This window comes from Jaculus jaculus, chromosome 17, assembly GCF_020740685.1.
Source record: "Jaculus jaculus isolate mJacJac1 chromosome 17, mJacJac1.mat.Y.cur, whole genome shotgun sequence".
In the NCBI taxonomy this organism is placed as follows: Eukaryota; Metazoa; Chordata; class Mammalia; order Rodentia; family Dipodidae; genus Jaculus; species Jaculus jaculus.
Genome location: NC_059118.1, coordinates 19,127,284 through 19,150,047, shown reverse-complemented (window position 1 = coordinate 19,150,047; position 22,764 = coordinate 19,127,284). Strand labels below are relative to the sequence as shown.

Sequence of the window (22,764 nt, the reverse complement as noted above, 5' to 3'; positions counted from 1 at the left end):
GAGGAAGGTTTGTCTGCCTGGTCACTTCTGGGCTTCCGGTCCTGGGGCAAAGAGACTGGCATAGAGCCCTAGCTGAGATATTATTTGTAAATTTAGTGAATATATTCATGAAGGAGGCATGGGGGTGGAGAGGGGGAATTCCTACAATGCATCATGTGGACAAGATAAAACTAAACTGAGGAAGCCCAAGGCAGGCTTCACAAATGACAGGTATGGCATCCTGGTCAAACTTGTTCGCTGCCGCCCCGGGGGCAGTCTGTGCCTCCTCCACTCTTCCTGGTGAGCCAGGCTTTAACCTCCTCCTCTGGTGGGCCCATCAGGACTTAACTTGAGAACCCCAGGTACGGCTGCAAGTTGGCCTCTTTTGTGTCAATACATGACTCCACAAGATCTTTAATAAAAGGTGTGCTCAAGCAGGGGACGTACAGGCTCGGGGACAAGAGGCTGGGCCCTTACTACTATTCTCAGTATGTCCTTAACCCCGTTCTGTCCCCCAACCTTTGGGCCTCTGTTTCCAAATGGGAAGCTGTAAGCCTTGGGCTAGATGGAAATGGAGGCCCCACTACGGGAGGGCTAGAAGGGACAAAAAACAACACAGGGGTCTCTGGACAGAGACTCCTTATAAAGTCCCGACTATACCCACTCCCATAGCACCGTTCCCATGGAGCTGACGGTAGGTCTCCATAGATGCCAGCTACAAACCAAGCCCACTGAGAGCTACTTGTAATGGGCAGTAGGGTGGCCGGTCACTCACACCTGGGAGGACAAAAAAAAAAATTATGGAAGGGACTTGGGACAAACCAATGGACTCTACCTTTGCCTCACTTCTGTCCTATGTCCCCTGGACTCCCTAGGAGTCCACCAAAGCTAGAGGGCTAACAATGGCACCTGGGTAGCTCCACAACTCCGGCACCTGCCCAACAGACACACACATGTGCACAAAGAGACCCGCACAGGTACACACCCATGTACATACACGTGTACCACAAGGCAAAAACCCATCTTGAGCCGGGTGTGGTGGCGCACGCCTTTAATCCCAGCACTTGGGAGGCAGAGGTAGGAGGATCGCCGTGAGTTGGAGGCCACCCTGAGACTACATAGTGAGTTCCAGGTCAGCCTGGGCTAGAGTGAGACCCTACCTTGAAAAAAAAAAAAAAAAAAAACCTATCTTGCTCCTGAGGAAGGGGTTCCTAGCTGTAGCTGAAGTGAGGGCCCCATGGCAGCTCAACAAGCATCAAATTGGAGGTGGCAGATCCTTGAACCAATGACACTTCTCTGGCCTCAGCCTTTGATACAGTAGTTTCCACCTTCTCTTCTCCCCTATACCTCCTTGGCCAAACTCTCCTGCCCCGGACCTGGCAGCCAGATGGCTAGACCCCTCACTTCCAAGGCAGGAAACCCCAGCGAAAGTTGAGAGCAGACAGGCCCATACCCCCCCCCACAGATGCTTGCTGCACCCCTCCCTCACCACACGCATGCGCTCTGTCCCTTCCCTCCCAAACACAGCGCTCAGCAAAGGTGAATTTATTCTTGAATTCCAAGGCTGAGAAAACAACAGCAACATCTGTCTGCTTGACAAACAATTTTCAGTTTACAAAACACTCTTTATCTCATGGGAGTGCGGCGGTGCCACCCTGTGAAGCAAGCAGGGTGGGGACCATGAGCCCCAATTTGCGGATTGAGGAAACAGAGGCTTGGGAAGATGAAGTCATTGCCCTGGGGCCCCCTGTCTCACTGTGGAGGCTGGAAGAGGAGGAGAAGAGGGTTTTTGAGACAGCATCTAGGCAACATCTTCCCGAGGAGGGGGTAGCCCCGAGTTTGGAGAGGCAGTGGGCAAAGCCACAACTTGCACAAGACTTGGGAAACTTGTTCCAAAGTAAACGTATGAATAGGTGTGTAAGTACGCAGGAGTTGGGGGAGGGTATGTGTGTGCACAGAAATCTGGGTGTTCACATGCTTGCCTATATGTATTGTGGGGGGATGTGCATGGCATCTAGAAAGTATGGGGTGGGACATTTGACCATCCATGTTGTATGTCTAGCTTCTGTGATGTTAACTTTGAACTTTCAGAGTGTGGCACTCACTCATCTGTCCAAGTCTCCTTAAAAATATATATATATATATTTTTATCTGCCGGGCATGGTGGTGCACGCCTTTAATCCCAGCACTCGAGAGGCAGAGGTAGGAGGATCACCATGAGTTCAAGGCCACCCTGAGACTCCATAGTGAATTCCAGGTCAGCCTGGGCCAGTGTGAGACCCTACCTCAAAAAAAAAAAACAAAAACAAAAATATATATGTATTTATTTGAGAGTGAGAAAGAGTCAGGTACAGAGAAAGAATGGGCACACCAGGGCCTCTAGCCACTGCAAACAAACTCCAGACACATGTGCATCTGGCTTTACGTGCATAGTGGGGAACAGAACCCGGGTCCTTAGGCTTTGCTGGCAAGTGCCTTAATGGCCAAGCCATCCCACCAGCCCTACTAATTCTTATAGTTTCCATTTTTCTCCCAAGTGCCTAACAGAGTCACCCAAGAAAGAGCAGTGGTCATGCTGCCACAACTCAATCTATGACAAGCCTTGACCAGGACAATGACCAAGCCTGGAAGCCTCCATTCAAGAACCTTTTTTCCCATGAAGGCTCCATCTCCACTGCAAGGCAGGGGTTGCCTGCCATTGCCCGGAGCCAGGAAAACACGGGAGCTTATGAGGACACAGCCTTGAGAAACAACCCCCAGTGCTTTTCTCTGGCCTCTTCCAGTCCAAGAAGGACCCATCGACCTGAAGCCACAAGTCCACCCACATATCCTGTGTCCCTATCCAGCTCACCCCAGACCTAGGCTCATCATCAGTAAAAGTAATTATGCCATCTCCATCTGCCTTTCACATGGGAGATGTTGAGACTGTTAGCTTGGACATCAACCTCCTCTGACATTCCCACAACCAAATCTCTAACCTCCTCCAGCCAGTTCCCCTGCCACCAGGGCCCAATTCCTCTTTGGCCGCAGGTGGAACACCACTCTCATCAGTGAGACAGTCAGTAATAATCAAAAACATGAGGGCCAGGCGTGACAGTGCACGCCTTTAATCCCAGCACTCAGGAGGCAGAGGTAGGAGGATCTCCATGAGTTCAGAGCCAGCCTGAAACTAATTAGTAAATTCCAGGTCAGCCTAGGCTAGAGCAAGATTCTACCTTGAAAACCCCCCAAAAAAGAAGAAACTCTAGGTGTTGTGTCAACCCACAAAATCTGACAGACATGAGCCCACAGCTCAGCGACCTTCCTGGAAGTCCAAGGTTTTGTTCCTCCCACTACTCCACAAAACCTCCAGATCTTAACATTTTCATACACCTAGCCTAGTGACCACAGGTTTTTCAGACATTTTACAATTCCAAAGCATAAGAGAAGCCAAATGAAAACAAAAGCATCGGTGTGTCTCTACAATAAATAGGATAAAATTACCAGAAACCCACTTTAAGTTCATAAGACTAAACAAGACAAATTTTATTTCTGAGCTTTCTGGGAGCTTTGGCAAAGAAGGAAACCATGTAGTCACTACTGATTTTTATCAGAGATACAGAGATATTCACTGAGCATTCTCCAAGGCCAAATTCTAAACGGTATCTAGCATTAACCCTCATATAAAGGAAGAAAGGCCAACATTCCAGCAGAAACTTCAAGATCGATTTTTACAAAAGACACAGGAATATTTAAACGCACATATCTAATATGATTTTCCCATAAAGACTGAGGTCAGCACATGGTACCTGCCTGGCACAGCTGCCAAGTGTACACAGACTATTCCAGAAGTACTGCTGAGGCCTTTTACATTCTTGGAGTTCCAGCTTTTGTTCTGTATCATGGGACAGAGAGGAGAAAAGTATCAAGGACTGCTGTGTCCATCTTCTTTCGCACCTAAGAAGGTCTCATCCCCACCTCAGGCCCGGACAGACAGGAGACTAAAGTACTGCATTCCCAGCTGCTAATATATGCCCACTGCGCATGCCCGGTGCCAGACACTGGCAGCAGAACTGAACACAGTGTTATAGGAAAATACAGGTTTTGAGTCATACTGCTTTCCCTGTAGGGAGTCTGTATTCTCACAGAGGAGGCTATAGAGAAGAACAAACACTAAAACTAGAAAGAAGACCATGGTGGGAGTGGGGGCGGGGGGAGACTTCGAGGAAGCGGAGGTGGGTAATAGAAGACACGTATCATGAAAAAGTAGAAAGGGGGTCACTGAGGATGGAATGGTAGAAGGGGGATAGGGGAATCAAGAAAAAGGTGGGGAGCCAGGCATGGTGGTTCACGCCTTTAATCCCAGCACTCGGGAGGCAGAGGTAGGAGGATTGCCATGAGTTCCAGGCCACCCTGAGATGACAGAGTTAATTCCAGGTCAGCCTGGACCAGAGTGAGACCCTACCTCGAAAAAAAAAAAAGAAAAAGAAAAAGGTGGGGAGAAGGATGAACAGAAACAAATCATGCTTGAAAATGTCATAATGGGGGCTGGAAAGATGGCTCAGTGGTGAAAATCACTTCCTTGCAAAGCCTTCTGACATGGGTTCAACTTCCAAGCCACCACATAAGCTGGAAGAAGATATCTGGTGTTGCTTTGCAGCAGCCACAGGCCCTGGTGAACCCATATGCAACACACACACACACACACACACACACAGCACACACGACACAGGCACACAAATAAAGAAAATTAAAATTAAAATTTCCATAGTGAAAACTAACACTGTATATGATAATTAAAGGCATAAAAAAAGTATTATCATATATTATTATACTCCCTCCTTAACAATTGTCAAGCAGCCATCTCTAAAGTCCCTTCTGACTCCTAATTCTTCAGCTACTTGGCATTGTGTTCCCACGTGGCCATATCTCTATTGTGATAAGACACACAAAATACTGGGACTCATCTAGGTGTTTGTTTGTTTTTTGGTTTTGCTACAGGATCTTACTGTGAATCCCAGACCGGCCTCAAACTCTTGCTCCTCCTGCCTCAACCTTCTGCAGGCTACAATTAAAGACCTGTACTATCATACCTGGCCTCGGCCAGTTTCTGAAACCACCCTTGCCCTGAACTGCTAGCAACTGTGAGGGTTATGAACACACTGGACCTCGGCTCCCAGTCAACCAGGATGACTTTGCTGGCTGCTATGCCCACTGAGAACATGGACTATGCCCCCAGCTTCTGCTCCAGAGGCCAGGCGTCAGGGATTGGAGTAACCCTGAGTTAAAGGCTGTAAAACAAAGAGTTGAGCTGGAGAGATGGCTTAGGGGTTAAGGCACTTGCCTGCGAAGCCTAAGGACCCAGGTTCAACTACCCAGACCCCACATAAACCAATTGCACAGGGTGACGCATGCGCAGGGTCTTGCGTGCATGCAAGGTGGCTCACGCAACTGGAGCTTGAATGTAGTGGCCGGAGGCCTTGGTGTGCCAATTCTCTCCCTCTTTCTCTCTTTCTCGCTAATAAAAAAATAGAAAAACAAAGAGTTTCTTTGAGGCTTCAGCACGAATCTTATAAAGTCTACGTCTGCCCCTTTTCTGGATCCCCCAAGAGTACCGGTGCTATTTACAGAACTGGAGGTGATGTCAAATCTACCTTTTTAGCCACAGTTTCAAATTAGAGCCTCAGACATGTGCCATTATTCTCTCACACTCATTTTCCCAGCTTTTGTAGCTCATTAAGAGAGCTAATGGAACCAATTTCACAGCTATGGATTAGTTGGCCTCACGCCAGATCAGGCTGTGCCTCATTAAGTTCTGACCACAGCTCATCCTCCACCTCACCCTGTCCATTTACCTCTCCTCCTCAGATGCAAGGGTCCAGGGAGGTCAGCCCCTGTAATCCAAGGCCCGGGCCCTAGCTGGATGCCCAGGGAAGGACTGTCAGAACAGTTTAATCACCCCATCCCCTTTCACAGCAATTGACCCTCCCTGGTGCTGGGCCGGTGCTGGTAACGATCCCACTTCACTCTTTGCTCGCCATATCCAGAGAACAGCCAGCAAGGCTCTTTTACGTCTGAGGAAACTGTCTTTCTGAGAGGTTAAATAACTTCCCCACCCAAAGTGGCAAGAGAGAGAGCGCGCACGCTAATTTAATTTCTTTCTACACAGCTCTACGGCTGACAGTGGGCAATTGTCCCTGCAACACCAGCCAGAGGAAAACCATCTGGAAGGGTCCAACCCATCTTTCCCAGAGCAAGGCCACACACTCCTACATCCAGACCAGGCTCTGCCACTTGGTGGCTATGGCAATAGTGGTATATGTTACACCATTAGTTCTTGCCTTCGACAGCTGAATTTTTAAAATATTTTATTTATTTATTTGAGAGAGAGTGGAGGGGAGGAAATATATATAGAGAGAATGGGTATGCCAGGGCCTCCAGCCACTACAAACAAAATCCAGACACATGTGCCACCTTGTGCATCTGGTTTATGTAAGTCCTGGGGAATCAAACCTGGGTCCTTTGACTTTGCAGGCAAATGCCTTCACCGCTAAGCCATCTCCCCAGCCCAACAGTTGCATGGTTAACCACCACATTCACCTGAGGAGACTGTGGCTCAGAGGGTTTGTGACTCCTCCAGGTCACACAATTTAGATAAAGCCCATTTCCAAGTCTGAAAAGTCCCTGGGGTCCAACATTCAAATGATCACCCCCTACAGAGGCATGTCCACTTATACAGCCTGCAAACGTTTACTGACACTGCATAAGGGCCTGGGCCAGAGCCAGGGCTGGGAATGCTGTCACAGGTATTCGGTCCTCAAGGATTCAGGGGGTCTAAGAATGAGTCATGACCAACCAGGATGCTTGATGAAGATGTCAGCCCTGAAGACTCCACATACTTGGGCTGCAAGGCCACTGAGAAATCCTGCTGGAACTGAGCTAATAACCTCCTTTATGTAGATCAGCTGACAGAAAGCTGGAAGAAGCCATTCTGCCTGAAGTTCAATGGGAGAGAGAGAAATCACCAGTGAAAATACTCAACAGTGGACACTGCAAGCCTTATATTTGGCCAACCAGGCCAAATGAGCCAACAGGTCCAACAGTGGCACGTCTGTCCTGGCAGAAACCAACTGCCCTCTAATTGGACTGGAGGGCCACTCCATGGGAAGAGAATACATCCCTGATACTGAAATCTTGAAACAGGGGTAGTCATGAGCCCTAGGGACCCATCTGATGATGTCTGGCTAAATGTATATACTATACTTATTAAACTACCCAATAAGCATTTCTCTTAATGTTCATTTCCTTATATTAATGCTACTCTCACTTTTGGTAGAGGATCTTCTCTATTCAGTTGGCATTGACCTTGGGATGACTCAGAAGGTATCATGGTTCTGGAAAGAAGTGACCGGAGTGTTCAGTACTGTAATATCTCTATCATACCTTCCAAGGCTCAGGGTCCACTGCGGAAGAGGTGGCAGAAAGAAGGTAAGAGCCAGAGGAAGGGTAGGACTCCTTACAACGTGCTCCCCCAGACACAAAATGGCCTGGATATCCATGACCTCACAGTGCCTGACACTACCTACACAAGACCATCATAAGAGGAGGAAAAGATCATGACATGAAACTAAAAGAGAGACTGATTGAGATGGGGAGGGGATATGATGGAGAATGGAGTTTCAAAGGCGAAAGTGGGGGAGAGGGTATTACCATGGAATATTTTTTATAATCATGGAAGTTGTTAATAAAAATTTGAAGAAAAAAAAACAGCATCAGGAGCTAGAGAGATTGCTCAGTGGTTAAGACACTTGTAGGCAAAACCTAATGAGCCAGGTTTGCATCACCAGTACCCATGTAAAGGCAAATGTACAAAGTGGTGCATGTATATGGAGTTTGTTTGCAGTGGCTGAAGGCCCTGGAGCACCCATACTCCCTGTGTGTGTCTCTCTCTTTCAGTCTGTATCTCTCTGCTTGCAAATAAATATATTTTTTAATTAAAAAAAAATGTCAGCCCTGGGAAGCTGGTAATGGCTCCTTCTCTTCCCCTCTCACCTTTTTCAAATACCACAACCTTGCAGAGCAGGCCAGATAGAGATGGCCAGGCCCTGCTGAGGAAACCCAGAAGCACACAGGGCTCCCAAACAACTGTTCCCCTTTGAGACCAAGGCCAGGACATCTGACAGGGGCAGCTGGCAGGCTGATACCGCCCTAAGCACTTCCACCACAGACCCAGGAGAGAAAGAGCAGCTGCAGTTCCAAGTGCAACCTCGCCAAGACATCCAGCTGACAGCAGACCCAAGGCACATTTTGATATTAGCAAGTCACAGAATATAAGACTCTCCCAATTTGCTTTTTTATTTTTATTTTTTTTTTTTTTTTTTTTTTGAGGTAGGGTCTCACTCTAGCCCAAGCTGATGTGGAATCCACCAAGTAGTCTCAGGGTGGCCTTGAACTCACAGCAATCTTCCTACCTCTGCCTCCCGAGTGCTGGAATTAAAGGCGTGTGCCACCACGCCCAGCCCAATTTGCTAAATTTAGACGGTCTGTTTGGTACCCTCCTGCCAACCCCAGACAACCTGGATGCAAAGGCAAGAGTACCAAGTCTGGGAAAACTGAGTGTGCAGAAAAATGTTTCCAGAAAGAGGGAGCAGAGCTGGGCTCCTAAACAGGGAGAAAGAAGGAAAGTGGGGGCTGGAGAGATAGCTTAATGGTTAAGGTGTTTGCCCTCAAAGCCAAAGGACCTGAGTTTGATTCCCCAGGACCTATGTAAGCCAGATGCCCAAGGTGGACCATGCATCTGGAGTTCATTTGCAGTGGCTGGAGGCCCTGGTGCACCCATTCTCCCCCACCCTCTCCATTTCTCTCTCCCTCTCTCAAATACATAAATAAAATCTTTTTTTTTTTTTAATGATAGAAGAGCCAGGTGTGGTGGCACATGCCTTTAATCCCAGTACTTGGGAGGCAGAGGTAGGAGGATCACTATGAGTTCAAGGCCACCTTGAGACAACAGTGAATTCCAGGTCAGCCTGGGCTAGAGTGAGACCCTACCTCTAAAAAAAAAAAAAAAAAAAAAAAAAAATTATAGTAGAAACATAAGTTGGGGCAAACCAGGGGTTCCAATGCCTCAGGTGCAGTGCAAAACCAGCTGTGGCTGGATCTGAGCTGGAAGCCTCCTCCATATTGAGTAGCTGTCACAAAAAAAAAGGCTATGTAGCTGCTGGGGGAGAAAAGTCATCAATGGTCTTAACCAGCCAGGCCAAAAGTAAAAAAAAAAACTGTTGCAATGGTGGCATGTCTGCTATGGGGGAAACCAACTGCTCTCTGATTGGATTTGAAGCCTGCTCCACAGGAGGGAATCCCTTCCTGGTACTCAAAGCCTAATACAAAGGCTATGACTGGAGAGATCATAAAGCCTAGGGGTATCAGTTAGGGAGGGGCATAGGAACCAGCAGTGGACATAGAGCTTCATGGCTAAGAGACCTGAACATTGAGGAGGATTCATCCCCTACTAGGCCATTCTATGCCTCTGACTCTCAGGGACCCAATCTGGAAAGTGGGAACAACAAGGGCCCTCACTTCCACACGTGGTCTCAAGAACAGGAGAGTGCACACACACAGTTCAGATTAGCACAGTAACAAGCAGGCATTGGGCGGGTTGAGGAACTGCTCCATGGGTACAAATGGTTTTCCAACTTTGCTTGAGGACTCCTGATTTTGGGATTCAGCCTGGACCTTGTCCTGAGGTGGTCCACACCATCAACTTCTGCTCTGGGGGCAGACATCAGGGTTAGGGCTGAGCTCAAGGTTCAGAAACAAGAGTTTCATGCTCTTCATCTCCCTGTTTTCCTGAACTCGGAGAAATCTACATATAGCCTTTAAGAGCTGGGCAAGGCCAACTCCCTCCAATCCAGCAGGTCACAGGAAATGGCCTCATACTCAAAGGGACAAGGTCAGACTGGGCTTTTCAATAGTGGGACAAGAATACAAATCTACAAGTGATCATGCATAGTCCCCATTACCTATTAACTGACTTAGTATCCCTGATTAGGTGTCTTTATGAAGGAGATCTGTTTAATCCAGGGATCATATTTTGAAATTAATTTTTTTGCTTGATATAAAAAATATAAAAATAGGGCCAGGCATGCTGATACACACCTTTAATCCCAGCACTCGGGAGGCAGAGGTAGGAGGATTGCTGTGAGTTCAAGGCCAATCTAAGACTACATAGTGAATTCCAGGTCAGTCTGGGCTACAGTGAAACCCTACCCTGAAAAACAAAAATTAATTCATTAATTAATAAAAATAAAGATATTTTAAAATAAACAAAAGAGGATGGAACGGATGGCTTAGCAGTTAAGGCGTTTGACTACAAAACCAAAGGACCCAGGTTCAATTCCCCAGGACCCACATTAGCCAGATGCACAAGGGGGTGCACACACCTGGAGTTTGTCTGCAGTGCCTGGAAGCCCTAGTGTGCCCATCCTTTCTCTCTCTCCCTCTTTCTCTGTCAAATAAATAAATAATATTTAAAATAAAAAAGAATACAAGTCTATGCATTCTGTTTTACTAGGAAAGGCTCAGTGAAGAGGGGAAAGGTTCTCCAGAATGAGAAGCAGGGTGTGGTCTGCAGATAGGAAGCAAGACTGAGGGCTAGGTTCCAACCCGGGGAACTAGCCGGCTCTCAGGAGGGGCATAGCTCCACTTCCCTGGGGCAGCCTCCACTCTCTCAGGTGACAAGCCACCTCATATGCGCCTCTGGGCAAAGTCCTCCACCACAAAATGTGTGACTGTGAGCCAGTCACTCAGCCCCTCTGAGCACCAGCTCCTCATTTTGAAATGGGTTCCCAATGCCCTCATACCTGTTTTAAAGGTGGAGAAGGAGGCTCAGAGAGAGCTGCAAACTCTTCCCTCCCCCAGAAATTAGGTGGTGGAAGTGACAGGATTAGACCAGTGCCAGATCCCAGTATTCCAGCCACAACCTTCCCACAGGGCTGAGGAGGAGACGCCACGTGGACTCCCTGAGAGCCCCCCCATCAAGTACACAGTCAGAGGACCCAGCCTACTGCTGCCCTCGAACTTCACAGAGGGGGAAAAAATGATTTTCAGTCAAAATCAGCTATATAATTTGTGAAACATTACCCTGGTACTATTTATTCTACAATAGTGTAAAAATAGGATGTCTTCATCATAAGACTGGGAGCTTTTAGCAAGCACAGTCTTTATTCTGATCTCAGAAATAATGTCCCTTCAGTGGTCTGTCCTCATGAAGAGACTCCAGTCTGAACGTGTGCCCCTAACTGGCCAGTTGTGCTTCAGCAATGCCCACAGAGATGCCACACAGTTGTACAGGGCACTGACCACTCTCCACGATCAGGGCTTGACCCAAGTGACCCAGCAGTCAGTTCTAGAGAGAGAAGACTAAACATATCTCCAGCTCTCGGAGGAGTGACATCTGACCCAGGCATGGTGGTCCACACCTGTAGTTCCAGCATTCAGGAGGTGGAGACAAGAAGATCAGAAGCTCAAGGTCATCCTCGGTTACCTAGTGAGTTCCAGGCTGGCCTTGGCTCCATAAGGTCCTGTCTCAAAAAGTAAAGAAAGAGGCTGGAGAGATGGCTTAGCAGTTAAAGCACTTTCCTGCAGATTCGATTCCCAAGGACCCACATAAGCCAGGTGCACAAGGTGGAGCATGCATCTGGAGTTCATTTGCAGGGGCTGCAGGCCCTGGTGCACCCATTCTTTCTATCTGCCTCTTTCATAAATAAATAAATAAATAAAAATTAGAAGAATGACAGCTGGTCTCTCCCTGGAGGAGATGTCACAGAAATAGCAAAGAAATAGGAAATGGGGATACGGTAGATGGCCTGGATCTTACCAGAGACATGCCACAGAGACCCTAGGAGCCTTCCCAGCCACCTCTGCAGCTCTGTGGTTGGGGAAGCCAGTATCAGCTTCCCCTGGCTTCATCCATGTACCTGCAGTGCCCCATACAGGCCTGCGTGTGTATAGTCAGGCATCGCAGGGCTCCTGCTCCTCCAGGGTGTGGGCCATGTGATGTCTCTAGGCTTCTAGCTTCCCTGGGCCCCTTGCTCCTCTCTACCCCTTCTCCAACTCAGGCAGTCCCCACTCAGCTGGCTTCCAGAAGAATTTGCTTGTCTTTGAGAACCATGCCATGGAGCCACGGCTGCAAGAAAGAGAAGTGGAGAGGCCTTGTCCTCCGAGGAACCATGTTAATGGCCAAGAGATACTTCTGCCAAGACAATGGACTAAAATGACTCATGCTTGCTCTCAGGCCTTCCGAGCGAGGGCGAAGATGCTTGCTGGCACAAGCTCAGCCTGACTCAACCTTTTAACTGGGCCACGGAGGAGAGTAAAAAGGAGTCCCCAAACTTGAGTCATAACCTCAGAGCTCCTGTCCCTAGTTGACTACAGGCCCGGCTGGTAGCATCACAGCAGCTCAAAGTGTCCTTAGCAACACCATTCAGTGAGGGGCCAGGGACACCCCAGGGCATCCTCGGGCTAATTTCCATATTCCTCAGCCATTTGCAAGAGCTGAGCCAGCAGGGGTCAGGGGCTCCCTCTGGCTTCCCTGGCACTACCCATGGTCACGGCTCACCAAAAGCATCATCTTCATGGCCAAAAGGGAGACCCTTGCCAAGCAAAGGACCAAGCCGCTCATTTTACAGATGGGTGGACTGCGGCTTCGGGTCTCAGCTGAGCTGGCATGTTGGGAGGGAGGGATGAGAGCCAGGACTTGGCCACCAGTCAGGCCTGGGTTCTACCCCAGCATGGATGCATCCTCGTTACCAGGTTACCTTGAACCAGGGTGAGTTACTCTGTCTTTCTGAACCTCAGCGTCTACAGCCATCACGGAGGCGGTAAATCAGTCTCGGATTCTGCTATCTCTGTTTAGTATGTAGGAAACTCATCAAGTAGGGGCTCTGATCTATTAACAGTCGCCAGCCCCCTCCCTGGCCCCTGGTTTGGTGCCTATATGAATGTGTGGAGAGCACCTGCCAGACCCTCAGCTATATTTTGAGCACAGCCTGCTCATGCTAAAAGGGCCTCTATGAAACAAGCCCTGTGTCCGCTCTAGAGACTATACCCCTTAGGAATGGAGCAATGGGTGTGGCTGGACAGGCCCTGGCCACTCAGACTCTGGAAATAGCCTCTGATCTTTACTGAAGTGAGGGTGTCAGGTGCAGTCGAGAGAGTCTGAAGGCTCGTCACAGATTGTGCAGGGGGTAGCTCACACTCAGCCCCACCCTCTGGAAAACAGGAGCAAGTTAAACCTTACATCTTGAATCCTCTCTGTCGCTCCCAGGTTCCTCTGCTGGCTCTGAGGCTGAGGCTCTGGCCTATTACCTAGTCCTTTCCTTCCTCGACTGTGCCAAGGAACCTTAGGAGTCATAATGTCCCAGTTGCAGACTTGTCCCAAGCAATAAATAGTCCCAAACCATTGGGCCATAAAAGGAGATTCAGATATCAGAGACTGCAGTGAAAGTAGACTCCCACATGCCACAGGGGACGTCTCGGGTTGCTTGACTGCACCATTCTGATTGCCAAGGCTTCCAGCACCTGGTCAAAGACAGCAGTAGGAAGAGACAGGCACTGGAAGTGGCATGGATACAGCTTCTGTCCTAACCCCATCCTCCCCTGGGGACGGGGGACTTGCAGGCTGATTAAAATGAATCCCCAGCAGCTGTCTGGCCCAGGCCTGTCCTCTGCCTGCCCTAAGTCCGCGGGCTGCCTAGGGAAGGGGCCCGGCCTAGCCAGAAACACTGGAGATGGTGGCAAGGACTGAGTGGGGAGGGGCTGAGTGACATCAGGAAAGGCTGAAAGGAGAAATGAGAGGGACAAGGATGCAGAGAAAGGCGGAGCCACGTAGAGAAAGTAACAAGGGCAAAGCCCTTGTCTAAAGGAAAAGGCAACCCTAACACCAAACCCACACAGAGAACAAAATCAGTATTCTCGGTATTTCTAGACATCAGTGCCGTAAAGGACTCTGGGAGTTCCCCAAGCAAGTGCTCCTGCTCAAGGCAAAACACAGCAGAGTTTTCACCACAGTTGCATATGGCCTAACGCACTTAGTTCCAAAAGGGCAAGAGGGTAGGGTGGAGTTCAGGAACGCTTCCTCCTTACCCTTAGCTCCCTGTAAGGGCTGGCTTCCCCAAGCACAGAGTCCTTATGAAAGTCAGTAACATGACAAACACACAGAGACAGAGAGAGAGAGAGAGAGAGAGAGAGAGAGAGAGAGAGACGGAGACAGAGAATGACCTGGGCCATCCAAAGGAGATTCCCTACCCGCCACGTGTGTGCTGGCCTGTGCCATCTTGGCAAGGACAGTTACAGCCACCAAGACTACATCCTGATGTCTTTCAGGGACTCGAACTCAGTTCACAAAATATTCCCAAACTGCCTTTTGTCCCAAGCCACTTGGGAAGAGAGTGTCAGGGAAGGGTTATAAGCCTAGATCCTTGCTCTCTCTCAATCCTCAGCAACCTCTCCTTTAGGGCCACACAAAAACTCAAATATGGACTGCAGAGATGGCTTAGCGGTTAAGGCAGCTGCCTGTGAAACCTAAAGAGCTATGTTCAACTCTCCAGATCCCATGTAAGCCAGATGCACAAAGGTGAGGCAAGCGCAGGGTCTCACATGCACACAAGATATTGCATGCATCTGTGCATCTAGTGTTCAGTTGCACTACTTGGAGGCTCTCTCTCTCTCTCTCTCTCTCTCTCTCTCTCTCTCTCTCAAATACATAAAACGAATTGGCACAGTGAAAGGTCTATTTCTATTATCATTAAGTAGAAACTTTGTATGGACACATCATGTGTTGATACCATCATTTCCCTCCTCCCTGCCCCCACTCCACCGAGGGCCCTCCTTAGTGGGATTGCTGGTATTCACCATGGGGTTGTGGGAGCAACAGTCACTTTGGGGGGGGGGGGCAATGCCTCTGGATATTCCCTCCCTCCATGTGGCTCTTAAAATTTCTACCCCCTATTCTGCAAAATCCCGTGAGCCTTGGTGGGTTTTTGATGGGTTGAATTGATTGCTCAGTGGTTAAAGCACTTGTCTGCAAAGCCTAATGACCTGGGTTTGACTCCTCAGTACCCATGTAGGGCCAGATGCACAAGATGGTGCAAGCATCTGGAGCGTGTATGCAGCAGCTAGAAGCCCTGGCACACTCATCCCCCCCCTTCTCTCTCTTCTCTCTCCCTCTCTCTCTCTCTCTCTCTCTCTCTTTTCTAATATAAAAAGGGCACATCAGGGCCTCCAGGCACTGCAAACGAACTCCAGACACATGCGCCTCCTTGTGCATCTGGCTTATGTGGGTACTGAGGAATCAAACCTGGGTCCTTAGGCGTCATAGGCAAGCACCTTAACTGCTAAGCTATCTCTCCAGACCTCTTCTCTTTCTTTCTGTCTCTGCTTGCAAGTAAATAAAATAATATTTTTAAAAGGTTTTTGAACATGTAATAGCCAAACATTAATTCAAAATCAAATATGTAAGGGAAGCTGAAGAGATGATTAAGGCACTTGCCCGTGAAGCCTAGGGACCCAGGTTCCATTCCCCAGCTCCCACATAAGCCAAATGCAACATGCATCTGGAGTCTGTTGGCAGTGGCTGGAGGCCCGGGCATGCCCATTCTCTCTATCTGCCTCTTCTTCTCTCTCCCTCCCTCCCTCTCTCAAATAAATAAATAAAAATAAAATATTTTTTAAAAGAATTTAAAAAATGTGGAAGGGATCTGCATTCCTGGTAGGACTAGCCTGTGCTCATCACACAACGACACTGTAGCCTTGGTTCTGAACACACATGAACACTTTGCGCTGCACATGCCATCATACAACACCCATGAACGCTGCCCGAAACATCTCGGCTCTGATTCAAGACCATTACGTGCTACAAATCGCAGTGTTTTCATTGTACAAACTTTTATACTCTTAAAACATGATGACTTCATTACAGAAAACAAGACTTTTAATAAGTTTCTACAGTCATTCCTCGGCATGTAGCAAAGTAGCATACGTTTGGACTACATTATGTTAGAATGTTTGATTTTTTTTTAAATTGCAACTGGGCAGGGTGGCATATGCCTTTAGTGCCAGCACTCGGCTGAGGTAGGAGGAGTTAATGAGTCAAAGGCCAATCTGGGCTACAGAGTGAATTCCTGGTCAACCTGGGCTAGAGTGAGATCCTATCTTGAAAACACACACACAAAAAAAAAAGTGGGGGGTGGCTGGAGAGATGGCTCAGTGGTTAAAGATGTTTACAAAGACTGATGGCCCAGGTTTGATTCCCCAGAACCCATGTGAAGCCAGATACACAAAGTGGCTCATGCATCTGGAGTTTGTCTACAGTGGCAGGAGGCCCTGGTATGCCCATACTTACTCTGTCCCTAATAACTAAATAAAATATTTTAATTGCTGTTTTGTTGCTGACTTGAGTTACATTTTTTTTGTAATCATTAAATTCTGGCTTGGAATAGGTAAGAATTTCCAACAATTTCCAAAATGGCCTAAACATGCTTCTCCCCCCCCCTTTTTTACTTCGTATTCATGTGAAGTAGCATCTTCAGCATTGACAATTATGAAATCAAAGTGTCAATGAACTCAAAAAAACACAGACAACATCTATAGATGTCTTGCTTTTCTTCTTTTTTTGTTTGGTTTGGTTTGGTCTTTTGAGAATCTCAGTGTGAGCCATCCAGTTTAAGATTTAATTATTCATGTAAAATAAAAGAGCACATCTGGGTTGGAGAGATGGCTTAGTGGTTAAGGTACTTGCCTGAAAAGCCAAAGGATGCAGGTTCAACTCCCCAGGAACCAAGTAAGCCAGATGCACAAAGTGGCACAATGCATCTAGAGTTTGTTTGCAGCAGCTGGAGGCCCTGGCATACCCATTTTCTCTGTCTCTCTCAAATAAATAATTTTTTTAAAAAATTATATCCATCTAGGGCTGGAGATATGGCTTAGTGGTTAAGCGCTTGCCTATGAAGCCGAAGGACCCCGGTTCAAGGCTTGGCTCCCCAGGACCCACATTAGCCAGATGCACAAGGGGGCACACGCATCTGGAGTTTGTTTGCAGTGGGTGGAGGCCCTGGCACACCCATTCTCTCTCTCTCTCCCTCTTCCTCTTTCTCTCTCTGTCTGTCGCTCTCAAATAAACAAATAAAAATAAAATACTTAAAAAAATTATATCCATCTCATTAGTATTTAAATTTAGTTTGGGCTTTAATAAATAGTTATATTATATGTATACCAAAGAATTGCTATAAAAGAAACTTATGATTTACTATCATTCAATGTTTGCTTTGTATAGCTATTTTATATACCTATACACCCAAGATTAAAATATTTCTCTGGTAATAGGCTAGGGAGATGGCTTAGCAGTTAAGGTACTTGCCTGCAAAAACCAAAGGGCCCAGGTTCAATGCCCCAGGATCTACATATGCCAGTAGAATAAAGTGGTACATGCATCTGGAGTTTGCAGTGGCTAGAAACCCTGACACACCCATTCTCTCTCTCCCTCTTCCTCCCCATCCAAGCATTAACCAGGCCCAACCCTGCTTAGCTTCCAGGATCAGATGAGATTGGGTGTGTTCAGGGAAGTATGGTTGTAGACATCTTTCTCTCCAGATAGATAGATAGATAGATAGATAGATAGATAGATAGATAGATAGATAGATAGATGATTGATATCTGCCTCTCTTTCAAATAAACAAATAGTTTTTCCTACTTCTCTGGTAATGGGCTGGGGAGATTGTTCAGTTGGTAAAGTGCCTCACAACTATGAGTACCTGAGTTCAACCCCAGTACCCATGTAAAATGCTGGGTATGGTGGCGCGTGCCTGTAATTCCAGTGTTGGGAAGGCAAAGACGGGTTGATCCCGGAACTCACTGACCAGCTAGTCTAGCCTAATTAGTGAGCTCCAGGCCAATGGGAGACACTGTCACAAAAAGAGGTAGACCAGCATACCTGAGGAGCAACACCCAAAGTTGTCCTGTGGCTTCTACACACATACACATGCTCCCCACTCCCAAAACACACACACACACACACACACACACACACACACACACACCAAAAAAACTTTTTTTTTCTCCAGTTGAAATGGGTTCCAGGTACAAAAATTTGGGAAGCCCTCAAAACACTCGACCCCTATCTAAATTCCACCTTTGCATTTTGTAGGTCTGATAACCCTTTTCAAACCTTGGTTTAGCAAACTGCCTACCCCTGGCAATTCAGAGCTACCAGGATGGTAACATCCTCAGATTCTTTCCTTCTAAGCGGGAGGTAGACTGTGAAACCATTTCATTCCCAGGAGGATACAGCCATACAGAGCTAACAGCCCATCCACCTGCTGTTGTCAACTCTGTAGCAAGCGGCTTTGTGGAAGCTGATCTAACTCACCTAAAGATGGTGGGTAAGAGGGTGGCAGTTGCCAAATGAGAAAAGGCTTGGCCTGCTTGGCAGCCCCACCCATTCTCAAATCCAGCTCTGCAGCACCAGTCTCAACAGGCTGTCCCTGCCCATGGAGCTATGGGACCTGTCTTCCCTGAAGGGTGAGGCATCCTGGTTCCACTGCCTCACTCTCTGCATCCAATGCCTAGTCGACCTTCTTCCTGGCGTTCTCAGTGGAGAAAGCCCCTCTGACCATGGGGGGAGGTGGGGACAAATGGCCAGAAACAGCCTCATGGAAGGACATCTTCTTCTGCAGGCCTTATCCATGGGCTCCATCTGGGGCAGTGCAGTTGTTGGGTTCGTTTGTGAAGCCCCAGGCCTTTGGGCTGGGGTGGTGGCATTGTCCTGTGGCTTATCTCTGAGGTGTAGTAGGACCTTTGGGGGGAGGGCATCATTTTAATACACATTTACGGGCCACTGCTGTACAGCACACCTTGGACCCAGGTGCTGTAAGGGAGCTTTAAGTCAAGGGTGAGTATTATTGGCTTTAGACGTCAGTGGAGATCCCACTTGCATCTTCTACGCCACATGTAGAGGCTCAGAGCATATATACTCAAGTTTAGAAGACCCTTTGTGACCTTAGGCAAGATCTTGTCTCCAGGGCATATTTCAAGGAAAACAGGGTGTCCCTGGGGTGTCACCGTGACCCCATACAATTAACATGAAGAGCAAACCAGTTGACCTCAGTTATCCAGCTCTTAAGAAGAGAACTGTCACTGATAAGACAGCCTCAGCCACAGCCTGATTCTGGGACTGCTGAGACTGTATCCAGAAGACTCAGAGGGGAACCCACAACCCCATCCCTCCATTCTCCTTAACAAAGAACTAGGAAGCATTGGAAACCCAAAGGCGCTTCCAACAGATCGCTGTGATCAGAAGGGAAGGGCCTCCCACCCCACGGTCCTGAGGTCAGAACAGGAAAGAGGACCCCATCTCTCCTCCCGTGTCTCCTCAGGAACTTTCTAGGTGCCCTGTCACTGTTCCCTGCCAGTAGGCTGGTGACCACAAGCAGACAGGATAGGAAAGTCAGATAGAACAAAACTTCTGGTCCCTGCCTCAACCTCCCCTTCTCACTCTGACTCCAAATTTTCACAGGCGTGATAAGGTATGGGGGGCACTGGAACTTGGAGGTGGTAGGAGGACCGATTCGTGACAATCTGCAGGCTTTTACTGATAAGAAGCAGAGCTCAGGGTGTCAATGAACGGGTGGCAGCAGGTGACTGTCTTCCCCCTACATCTTCCCCGAGACAGTCAGTCAGCCCTTCAGCTCCTGTCAACAGAACACTAATGAGTGTCTGAGGTGACATGGGGGACAGGCCGGGACTGGCAGCAGAAGTTGACGTGGTGAAGGAGGCCTTGTAAGTGAGACCATATCAGAGGAGCTGGTTAGGAGCTGAGGGAAAGGGGAAGAGGCCCAGGCTCCGTCCACCAGAAGAAGGGTGGAGCTGCAAGGACCCACTGAGTAGCAATCACTATAGGGACAGCGACCACAGTCTTCCTGTTTCATGAGTGCTTGATGCATCTTAGACTTCCTGCCGGGAACTATCTTGAGCAAAACGGACCAGAATCAGGCATAGAAATAGATGGCCTGAGTAAAGTTACGCTACAAGACAAGGACTGGCCAACCTGGAAATCGGAGAGTTAGGCCTTGGGAAACAGGTAAAAAAAAAAAAAAAAAAAAAAAGCCCATGACCTTTACTAGGCCAAGTTAGGGCAAGTGGGGAACGGGGTAGACCCCCAGATCCTAGGTATAAGCACAGAAATGTCACCTCCCTCCCCATGGCCACAGCCACTATCAGAGTTTACATAGTCACTGTGCCAGAGGCTAGGCGGGCCCCTTCTTGGCAGGGAGGGCAAGAACGGGAAGAAGATACTATAAGGGTTACATCTAATCTGTCTCCCTTGAGGGTCATTTTATTTATTGATTTATTTTTTATTTTCTTTTGGTTTTCTGAGGTAGGGTCTCGCTCTAGCCCAGGCTGACCTGGAATTCACTATGGAGTCTCAAGGGTGGTCTCGAACTCATGGCGAGCCTCCTACCTCTGCCTCCCCGAGTGCTGGGGTTAAAGGCATGCGCCACCACGCCCAGCTTTGAGGGTCGTTTTGAAGTTCTCTAACCTCAATCAGTTTCTCATCCTCCCAGAGGCTGCCTCTTAGCTCAGGTGGAATGCTAACAGGTGGTAAGGGAGAGGCTAGAGACCCATTTCTCATGCCCTTGTACTCATGTGACCTCACAAAAGATGCTTTCTCCCTGAAAGATTCAGCATATCCTGCCTGAGACCCCAAAAGTTCGACTCTACTACTGACTTAGTGGGCAGAGAAGCTATAACTGCCGAGGGCCCAGCCCCCCACCCCCCAGCTCCGCCCTAATCTTGTCCCAGAACTCCCGACATGATTCCGTCTAGGGTCATCCTGGGCATATGATCTCCTCTATCAGTCCCGGTACCCATGGGAAAGACACAAAGATCAAAAGGCCAGGGGCTTGCTCGGGTACTCGAAGATGCTGCGCCCTAGAGTCTCAAAGCTTCTGCGGGTCTACACCAGTGCCCGGCCAAGGGTTTTACAAGCTGCGTCGCAGGTCAAGTTCCTCTCCGCCTCTGTTCTGTCCTCCTGAACAAAGGCGGAAAACCTCACTTCAAGAGTCCAGGATATCAAGGTCACGGGGGCTGGCACACACCTGGCAGAGATTAGAGCCGTCTGTAGGACTCTGCACTGGGGTTCCTGATGGCAGCTTGGGAAACAGGAAGACTTTTTTTTTTTTTTTTTTTTTTCTGCACTAACTTCCAGGAGCCATTCTCTGCCCTGCTCTACCCATCCGGGTTCCACTGGCTGCCAAAAGCTCATCAGGAGCCTGGCAGCCAACCACTGATGAACATGAGCTTTGCCTACTGACCAGCTCACCACCCTCCAGCCCAGGCAGACAAGGACTGGGAGAAGGAAACAAGCCACTCCAGGCCTCGACAGGAGCTCAGACTCAAGCAGAGAGGAACTCAGACCATTCCAATCACAGAAACTATTCAGAGCCTGCATCCAAGCACAGCAAGCCCACCTTGGGTGTCTGTACACACAGGCCAAGCCAGAACCAGTGTGGGGCCACTCCCTCCCTCCTTCCGGGTACAGCTCTACCCACACTGACTCCACCCCTTGCTCCCTGGGACACCCCCGAGTTTAGCCCAGCTTAGCCTGTTTCCCCATGTTTCAGGCAGGGAGGCGGCTTCTCACCTTACAGGAAGAATATGAAAATAAAACAACAGGCTGAATATAGACGCTTAGTGGCGATCCTGGACAGAGATACACCCCCACAGGTATCTGCTGTTTGGCCCCCCTCTCCGGATCACCCAGGCCTGAGAGCGGGTCACTAACCTTCAAGGCACACTTCTGCCCAGTAACCCGATGGAAGCACTCCAGAACCTTGCCGTTCACACCCAGGCCCAGCACCTGCTTGGACAACCGATAGTCGTCGGTCACCGCATATTTCTTGGGCTCTCGGCGCCCCGCGGGGGTCCACGGAGCAGCACCGGCCAAGCCAGGCCCACCAAGTGCACCTGGTGGGGCCGTATGACTCGCCGGCTCCTCCGTTGCCTTGTCATCCATGGCCCCCACGGGGCGCTCAGAGGTGGCCCCAGCCTGGCACGTCCAGGGGCACCTGGGGTGGAGGGAGAAAGAATGGAAAAAGTAACTTTCCCGCCCAGACTTTTCCAACACTCCCGAGGACCTCGGATTCCCAGAGTTCACCTGATTGGCCGAGGACAAGCTGGAAACTGTCTTAGGGTACCAACGCCTGTGGGGGGAGGGGGAGGGGCAGGGAGAGGAGGTGGTCGCCCAAGCAGACATAAGCAAGTCCAACCCACACCCCACCCCCGCACGTGTCTGAAGAGGACCGGGGGCCAAGTGACCTGAGAGCGCGCCGCACAGGGGACCCAGGGGCAGCGTACCTGGCGAGGGCGCACCTGGCAATGCACTTGGTGGCGGCGGCTTGGAGGAAAAGGGCCAGAGGTAGTGATCCAGGGAGCCCCGCAGCCTAGGGGCGCCCAGGGCCCAAGTGTAGCGCCGCCTGCGGCCCACGTGACACCCTCCCCTGCCACCACCACTACCACTACCACCACCACCCCCCTCCCTCTCCAGCGCGTCATCGGGACTTGGGGCCCCGCTAGGTCAGTCTTAAAGGGCCAGGCTGGCCGGGACTGGGAGGGGCGGGGCGGGGCGGGGCGGGGCAAGAGCCCCTTGGCAGACCCCGCCCACAAGGCAGGACCAAATAGGGAACGTGGCTTCCTGGATGGGATGGTTAACTTTGCGCCCAGGAACCATCCCGGGACTCCCCTGTAAACTGCTGT

At 49.2% G+C, this 22,764-nt stretch overlaps 1 protein-coding gene across 2 annotated transcripts in view; it reads right to left on the bottom strand.

Annotated features, from left to right (window-relative positions):
* Mapkapk3 (MAPK activated protein kinase 3) overlaps positions 1-22,502 on the bottom strand; it is a 37,943-nt gene extending 15,441 nt beyond the window's left edge. The window contains exons 1-2 of one of the 2 annotated variants that reach the window (XM_004664287.3): positions 22,366-22,502; positions 21,794-22,076 (exon numbers count right to left, since the gene is read on the bottom strand). In XM_004664287.3, the coding sequence (XP_004664344.1) occupies positions 21,794-22,024 (231 nt within the window). In that variant the 5' untranslated portion in view covers positions 22,025-22,076; positions 22,366-22,502. The remainder of the gene's footprint in view (positions 1-21,793; positions 22,077-22,365) is intronic. The other variant, XM_045137047.1, reaches the window with a different exon arrangement.
* Positions 22,503-22,764: the final 262 nt, after the last annotated feature.